General features: G+C 34.0%; 1 protein-coding gene across 1 annotated transcript; it reads left to right on the top strand.

Annotated features, from left to right (window-relative positions):
• Positions 1-1,565: 1,565 nt before the first annotated feature.
• On the top strand, positions 1,566-5,810 carry LOC137618395 (uncharacterized). The gene has a single exon (XM_068348564.1). It carries the CDS (start codon positions 1,566-1,568, stop codon positions 5,808-5,810), a length of 4,245 nt encoding a protein of 1,414 aa, XP_068204665.1.
• The last annotated feature ends 3,331 nt before the right edge of the window (positions 5,811-9,141 follow it).

Here is a 9,141-nt window from a genome sequence, read left to right as displayed (position 1 = left end):
GAATAGATTACCATTATCAGCGGAAATACTTGAATAGGTTTATTTATAAGCTCAAATTGAAGGATTTTTTATTTAGAGTTGATGGAAAATCCAAACTAGACAATAAGGCGTTGTTTGCTGATGAAGTTCATTTAAATACCAAAGGACTCGAGAAACTTACCGAATTGGTGAAGGAGGGGTTGACTTATTGGATAGAGCACTCTTGAGTTGCAAAGTTAAGTTTATTGCTTTATAATTTTCTCGTTTATTTTTGTTCTGTGATTCTTAAATTAAAACAAAGAAAATGAGTTCATTGGATGTTTTAGTTAATGCACGAAAATACCTACGTGGTAGCATTACAAAACAATATGGTAGTAAGGACAGTTTTACTAGTCTGTCTAGGGTGCAAAGAATTGCAAAAAGAGAAAAATTAAAAGGTATTTTAGCCGAAGTAAAGGATTATGATCACAAAATTACAGATGCGAAGTGGTCTGAAAGTATGAATGAGGAAGCTTTTTCAGTAGAACTTAGTATTTGTGAGCAATATGTTGATAAAGTTACTGAAATGTTAGCTATTCTGGAGGATAAACCAAATGTTGCAAGTGATAACAGTTCTAGAAGTCTGTTGAAGAATCCTGTTATTCCCCTGCCCACTTTTAACAGTAGCCCTGACGAAAATATCAATAGGTTTTTCCAGGAGTTTGAATCTGTTTCAGAGCAACAACAGTTTTCCAATAGAGATAAGTTTTTGCTGTTAAAACAACAAGTACATGGGAGAGCAGAATATTTGATTAATTCTCTTGAACTGAGTAGTCAGTCATATGAGGATGCAAAGAATTTACTAAGTTGTGCATTTGCTTCCACTGATTTACAGAAATATAATACTGTAAGGATGTTTTCCGAGCTTAAACTGAAGTCATCAGATGATCCTTTTTCATATATTGGAAGGGTAAGATCATTAATAGAAAATGTGAAGTTGTTACAGATGAATGGTGATGACTTTGCTCAGTATTTTGTGTGGGAAGGCTTAAATGAGACTTTTAAACAGCATTTGATTAGTATCACTAATAATGTCAGACCTAGTTTAGAAGACATACAGGAGCACTTCTTTGAAGCTTCAGATAGGTATCTGCAGGATTCCAAAGCTCATTCAAAGACTATTGTTAAGGAAAAATGTGAGTAAGGTGAGCTCTACTAATCTAGCAATCTCTGTTGATAAGAGGAATATTCAAAGGGGTTGTTTATTATGTTCTAATAGTGATTATCCCTTGCACAAGGTTTCGGAATGTGAAGTTTACAGGACTCCTGAGAAGAAATTGGAACGTATTGTAGAACTGGGTAGATGTTTAAAGTGTTGTGGACAGGGACACTTGGCAAATAATTGTTTTTTCAGATTTCATAAGAGATGCTTCAAATGTAATGAATGGCATTTTTCTTATTTGTGTACGAAAGAGCCAAAGGTAAAAAAGGTCAGCAGAGTAGAATCGAAAACAGGTGCCAAATCAAAAGTTGATAAGGATGGTAGTGTGCAGATTAAGAATGGCAGTGCTTTGATTGCAGGATCAGTGACTAGTTGTATGGGTGATATGGCTTTACCTACATTTACATGTAAATCAAAAACTGAAACCTTTAGAGCCTTACTGGACAGCGGTTGTCAAGGGAATTTTATTACATCTGAACTTGCCACAGGACTTGACTGTGAGGTTATTTGTGATGGTATCAGCGTGGAAGTAAATGGATTTAATGCTTCTAGAAAATATAAAACAAAATTAGTGGCTGTTGATTTAGATATTGGGGATAAGAATTATAAAGTTCAGGCTGTTTGCGTACCTAATATTGGAATTGACATTTTAGTCCCCAACTTATCAAAACTTGCTCAAGCATTTAAAAAGAAAGGATATGTCATTGCAGATAATCAACTTTTGAACTGTGATAGGATATCTAATGGGAAATTTGTGTTGGGAACCAGTTCAGCTCATTGTTTGTTGACCACAGCTAAATTGTTTGGTGATATCAATCCTTTAGTTTACTTAGATTCTCCTGTAGGAATATTGTTTATGGGAGAAGCCAGTAAGGCATTTAAGGTTGTTGATGAAATTCCTACTTTGAAGAATGAGGTTCAATTTAGACTTGCCAGTTTCTTATGTGTTCAGCCTAGGGAATGCGTATTAGATGAATGGCAAGATAATGTAAATGACAAGGATTCTAATTTTATTATAAAGGTTAATAAACAGTCCAATAAGGTCTTAAATGCAATAGCCGATCGAGCTCTAGATGAAAAAGTGAAGGAAGTTCTCAATTATGAAAATATATCTTATGAGGAAGATTCGGAGTTAAATAACGAATTGGTTAAGAATACCTTGTCTAATATTAGAATAAATGATGAGGGTCGCCTAACCATGACATTAATGTGGAACCAGAGGACATCTCATTTGTTGGGGCAAAACCTCAATATGAGTAGGGGAATACTAGCTTCTAATTTTAAGAAGTTGAAAAGAAACCCTGAACACCTAAGTATGGTTGATGATGTTATTCAAGAACAAATAGAAATGGGCATAATTGAAAGAATTCCAAATGTGGAAAAATTCCTTGAAAAGCATCCTGAGGCTAGCTTCCTAGCTCACATGCCAATCTTTAGACCTGATAAGGAAACCACAAAGTGTCGAGTTGTGTTCATGTCAAACTTAGGTGAAAGTGTAGACGGTAGACCTCTGACAGTTACTCACAATCAAGCCATGCACCTTGGTCCTAATTTGAATCAAAAGTTGAGTACTGCATTTATGAATTTAAGGTTTGGCTCTAAGTTGCTCTGTTATGACATCAAAAAGGCCTTTAATCAGGTTGCCTTAACTGAGGAAGATCAAAGCAAGTTGCTATTTTTTTGGTATAGAAATGTGTCTAAACATGACTTTACATTGGTAGCATATAAGAATATAAGATTAAGTTTTGGACTACGTTGTAGTCCAACGATACTGATGTTGTCATTATATTATATATTAGTTGTTGATGATTGTGATCCTAATTTGACTGATGTTAAGAGGCTTTTGTATCAGTTGTTGTATATGGACAATGGAGCATATACTTGTACTTCAGGGGAAAAGTTGAATGAAGTTTACAAAGTTTTGCCTTCCATTTTTGAGAAATATAAATTTCCCTTGCAACAGTTTGTTACAAATGATCCCTCATTACAAGAAGTTATTGACAGGGAAGGATCCGGTCAAACTCCTCATGAGGTAAAGCTGTTGGGTCTTCAATGGTCAAGGGATTCTGATCAGATTTATACATTGTCTGTAAGGTTAGATCCTAATGCTAATACGAAAAGGTGTGTGTTAAAAACTATTGCTTCCAATTTCGACATCTTTCATTTCAATGGCCCAATTTTGAACAGAGCCAGGATTTTTTTGCACAATTTGCAAACTAATAAATTGGACTGGGATGAAATCCTTGATGGAGAACAACTTAAGGAATGGAAATGTATTGTAAATCAGGCAAATTCTTCACCACCCATTAAATTTGATCGTTTTGTTGGTGAAAGGGATTCTGAGTACATATTAGAATGTTATGTTGATGCAAGTACTGAGATATATGGAATTGTTATTTATATTAGAGAGGTTGAGTCATGCAAGCGGAGTTTTCTTATAGCTAAGAATAAGTCTGTGCCCTCTCTAGAGCTTCAAGCACTGGTTTTGGGTTGTGAAGTGCTAAAGTCTGTTTATGATGAACTTACTGGGCAGTTTTGTTTATCTAAGATCAATATTACCGATTTGCAACTGTTTTCAGATAGCCTTGTCGTTCTTCATTGGCTGCATTCTAGTGCTGTCAAATTGGATAAAGTAAATAAAAGAACTGTATTTGTTAATAATAGGCTCGAACGAATACAGAGGATATGTGAGAAGATTCCAATATTGTTTAACTATATTGCAGGTATCAACAATCCTGCAGATTGTATTACTCGTCCGGTTTCCAGGAAGGTCTTGTTCCGTACTAACTATTGTTGTGGTCCAAATTATGAGCAGTTTGAAGAAACAAAGGTTCAGGAAGAGGTATTAAGGTTCAGATTACCTAGCGGGCCGGTTCAAGAATTTGGCGTTTCTGTTAACCAAGCAGCAGAAAACCTAGTAACAGATCATTTGGTTCCTGTGGATAGATTTTCTAACTTGACTAAACTAGTAAAAGTACATGCTAAAGTTTTAATGGTAGTGAATAAGTGGAAAACTGCCCTTTCTAGAAATAGTTCAGTTATTTCATCTTTGGAAATAAAGCCCCCAGATTTTAATTATTATGAACTGGCATTGCAACAAATTATAAGCAAAGAGCAAAAGCTTAGATTTCCAGAAGTTGTAGAGTTTTTTCAAAGAAAGCAGTGTCCTAAAAAGGATATCCCTGACCTAGTTTCTCAGCTGAATATCTACCCTGACAGGAATAATGTTTTGAGAGTACATGGGAAATTTGATAGACCTAATTCTCATAGGGTGTTCTTCCCAGTGTTACTACCTAAAGATAGTTTATTAACTTCATTGATTGTTAGGGATGCCCACGTAAAGCTAGGACATGTAGGATATTATGGGGTACTGAATTTATTGAGAAAACATTATTACATACCACACATATTTTCTGTTGTAAAGAAGTCTGTTAGCTCTTGCATTACTTGTAAAAGATACAATCAAAGACCTGTACGACTGAATCAGTCTCCATACAGATTATTTAGATTGGAACCCTCTGATACTCCTTTTGGTTATCTATATTTGGATTATTGCGGGCCTTTTAATTGCAAACTGTCAGATGGTCGTAGGAAGGTTTGGATATTGTGTTTTTCTTGTATGTACACTAGAGCCATTAATTTGCAGGTATGTTATGATATTTCCGTATCAGAATTTTTAAGGGCATTTATGATACATGTATTTGAGTTTGGATTACCCCAGTTAGTTATTAGTGATTTGGGGACTCAAATTGTAGCAGCTGGAAATAAAATAACTAATTTTCTTAACGATCCGCAAACGGATGAGTATTTCAAGGAGAATGGCATTAATAAGATTAAGTTTGAGAGTTACTTTAAAGGGTGTAGTTCCCTTGGCTCTCTTGTTGAAACTTCAGTAAAAATGACAAAACAAATGATAAATAAGAGCATCGGGACTAATATTCTTGAATTGAGAGATTTTGAATTTTTGATATTTCAAGTTAGAAGTTTGGTTAATAAGAGACCCATTGCATTTAAGGAATCTTTGAGAGATCAGGACCTTCATACACTAAGTCCCATAACCCCAGAGATGCTGCTTAGAGGCTATGAGATTGTGACTGTCAATTTGATCCCAGAATTACAACCCTTGCCTGAGTTGGATGAATATTCAGACCATACGTCCCCGTCTAATTTGGTGAAGGATAAATATACCAAAATTAGGAAAGTTAGGCATAGACTGTTTGACTTATATCAGAGTGAGTTTATGTCTACTTTGTTGAATCAGGCAATAGACACCAAAGACAGATATAAACCCTGCAAGCATGATAAAATAGGTGTTGGTGATATAGTGCTTATAAAAGATGCTAATGTTAAGCCTGTAAACTTTCCAATGGGAATTGTTAAGCAGATAATCACCAATAATGAAGGAGAGACAACTGGTGCAGTTGTCCTGAAGGGTAGAACAGCAGAATTAACTAAAAGACATGTGAGTTGCCTGATACCTTTATTGTTATTTGAAAATTCTTCTGAAGATAAAGACTTAGCAGGTGACCTTCCTAAGATTAGCACTGAATTATCAGTTAGACCCAAAAGTACTAGGAAGGCTGCTTTGGAATCTATCAAAAAGACCAAAGACATTTTGTCTGAGGATTGATTGAATCTTGCGGTCTTTTTGAATTTGTAAATATTTGTGGTTATTTGTATATATTGGTAATGATTATTTTTCTTTTTGTTGTCTTTATAAAATGCATTATATTTTTTTAACAATTTTTTCTGGAAATTGTTAAACCTTGTCGGGGGAATGTTAGAAAATATATCATCACGATTGTTTCTTATGGTTGAATGCGAGGAAACTGAAGTTTATTCATAAGTTTATGATCGGTATTTGACCACCTTATTTCATTTGAATTGGTTTCCTCCCATTCCCTTGGAATTATGAAAGAAATGGATACTGTTGCTTGTTTTGCTATTCACAGGAGAACAACCATACTACGGTTGTTTTGGATAAATTAAAGTTACGACGCAAGGCAGGCAAAAAGTGAAGGGAGTATTGGAGTGAGGCGTTGAGAGAGTAAACGTCAAGACACCAACGCTCTCATACTGGGTGGCTTTGTATTTTGTACGTCTTCACGTTGATTATCAACTGGATATGCTGTTTCCCTTAATTGCGTATAAAGGGATTGTTCTTTTTAACATGGAAGAATAAAGGTAGTAGGTTGGCCTGGGCACCAGCCGCCCGTTGAGATACTACCGCTAGAGAGTTATGGGGTACTTTGACTGGCCAGACAGTACTACATAGGACCCTTCTCTCTGGTTACGGTTCTTTCCCTTTGCCTACACAGACACCGAATAGTCTGGCCTATCCTTTACAGATTCTCCTCTGTCCTCATACACCTGACAACACTGTGATTACTAGACAATTCTTCTTCACCCAAGGGGTTAACTACTGCACTATAATTGTTCAGTGGCTACTTTCCTCTTGGTAAGGGTAGAAGAGACTCTTTAGCTATGGTAAGCAGCTCTTCTAGGAGAAGGACACTCCAAAATCAAACCATTGTTCTCTATTCTTGGGTAGTGCCATAGCCTCCGTACCATGGTCTTACACTGCCTTGGGTTAGAGTTCTCTTGCTTGAGGGTACACTTGGGCACACTTTTCTATCTAGTTTCTCTTCCTCTTGTTCTGTTAAAGTTTTTATAGTTTAAATAGGAAATATTTATTTTAATATTGTTACTATTCCTAAAATGTTCTATTTTCCTTTTTCCTTATTTCCTTTCCTCACTGGGCTATTTTCCCTGTTGGGGCCCCTGGGCTTATAGCATCCTGCTTTTCCAACTAGGGTTGTAGCTTAGCATTTAATAATAATAATAATAATAATAATAATAATAAAGCCATCGGCGCCGCCCCGGACGAAAGCTACTGTTGCCGACTATTATTCGTGTACTAAACGTCGAGATCAACCAAGAAGCACCAAGGATGATTTATAAGGTTGGTCATTAATGATACCGATCATCTCAATGTAATTATGTACTCTTAACAAGCTAAATGTTTTGTATAATTTACTTCGGTGTCTTAGCAGTTAGCCTTAAGAAATTCTTGAGTTTTTAAACTTAGTTTCTTCAAGTGGGTGGAATACAATGTTTGTAGCTTTCGAGTTAAACTATGTTTTTTATTCAGTATTGTTTAGTGTGTTGAGACAGCTCCCTGTTACTACACACGTTGTTGCATAGTTTTTCTTCATATTTTGGACTTGTGTGTAGTATTCCACCTTATTGTTTTTGGTACATTGTCTAATGAAGGTAACTTTTTTGTACTCTCAGGAAATCTTGGTAAACAGTGGGTTGGGAACAACTATTAAGGAAGACCATATTAATTCATCGTGATAGAAAGAGGAAATAAACATTTATATTTTAGTATAGCGAATTTTTCTTATCCCAACCAACTTAGTTGTCTACCTGTTGGAATAAAATATTTACATTCAAAGTTTTTCCAAGACCCGGAAAGCATTCTGTCATAGCACCAATGGCTGCTTGTTCGTATATAAATATATATATATATATATATATATACATATATATATATACATATATATATATATATATACATATATATATATATATATACATATATATATATATATATACATATATATATATATATATATACATATATATATATATGTATATATATATATATATATACATATATATATATATATATGTATATATATATATATATATATACATATATATATATATATATATACATATATATATATACACATATATATATATATATACATATATATATATATATATATATACATATATATATATATATATACATATATATATATATATATATACATATATATATATATATATATATATACATATATATATATATATATACATATATATATATATATATATATACATATATATATATATATATATATGTATATATATATATATATATACACACACTTGAAGGAATCACCATGAATTTCTAAATATCTCCTTATTTTAGAAGTTAAAAGGTTAATATAGCAATAAAAACTATCTATATATTTCCTAACGGGGTCCAGTAACTCCATATTCTTCCATAAAACCTTTACCCAAATGAAAGATGAAAACAGAGAAGAACCAGACAACAGTCAGTGGTGTGCCAGCATGGACCTTACTAGAAAACCTTCACAACAACCACACTTCCAAAATTACTAGAGAGCAGCCTCATAAAGCGAAGTCAAGCCTTTCAATTATTAGAGACACTACCTTGACTGTCATGCATTTTGTAATATCCTTTACATGGTTAATTTTTATTACCTCAAACTTCTGTCAAACAGCATTTAATCAGCATTATGCGAATACCAATGATAAAATTGGTTATGAAGCAATCATGGTAAACAGTTAAGTGTGCATGTAAAGGAACAAAGTTTCATTAGGTTTGTAATCCAAGAACACCTATTCATATAGAAATAAAACTAAAATGTGAAGATTAATGAAAATGTATGGCGTAAAAAATATTTAGATGAGAGTGGTTATAAATTTTGTGCTAATGTGCCGGTGTAAAGGATTCAAGTTACCCCCCGTTTCAAATTACCCCCCGGTAACTTGAAACCGGTTTCAGATTACCGGGGGGGTAGTTTGAAACCGGTTTCAAGTTACCCCCTCAGTTTTCAAGTTACCCCCTCATCAGAATGATAAATAATTCGTGTGACATCGCAAATATGTATCATACATTTATTGCTGGCTTCGCAGCAGTAGGAAAAGTAGTTTAATTTTGTATTTAAGACCAAAAATATTGTATTAGTGAATTATATGACACGTTGAAAGTCACAGACTGTAATTTAAGGTTTTGTGATAAAGGCAGGTAAAATTTTATTTTATTTCAGTGTTCGTGTGATTGTCGATATTTTCGTATTTAAGACCTAACGTGTCATATAATTAACTAATACACGATATTTGAAGTTACAGACTGTCATTTA

The sequence above is a fragment of the Palaemon carinicauda genome, chromosome 24 (genome assembly GCF_036898095.1).
Source record: "Palaemon carinicauda isolate YSFRI2023 chromosome 24, ASM3689809v2, whole genome shotgun sequence".
Taxonomy (NCBI): Eukaryota; Metazoa; Arthropoda; class Malacostraca; order Decapoda; family Palaemonidae; genus Palaemon; species Palaemon carinicauda.
This window is presented reverse-complemented; position numbering and strand designations above follow the sequence as displayed.

Excerpts from the sequence above, each read along its gene's own strand:
- LOC137618395 (XM_068348564.1), top strand. The coding sequence starts at position 1,566 with ATGGCTTTACCTACATTTACATGTAAATCAAAAACTGAAACCTTTAGA.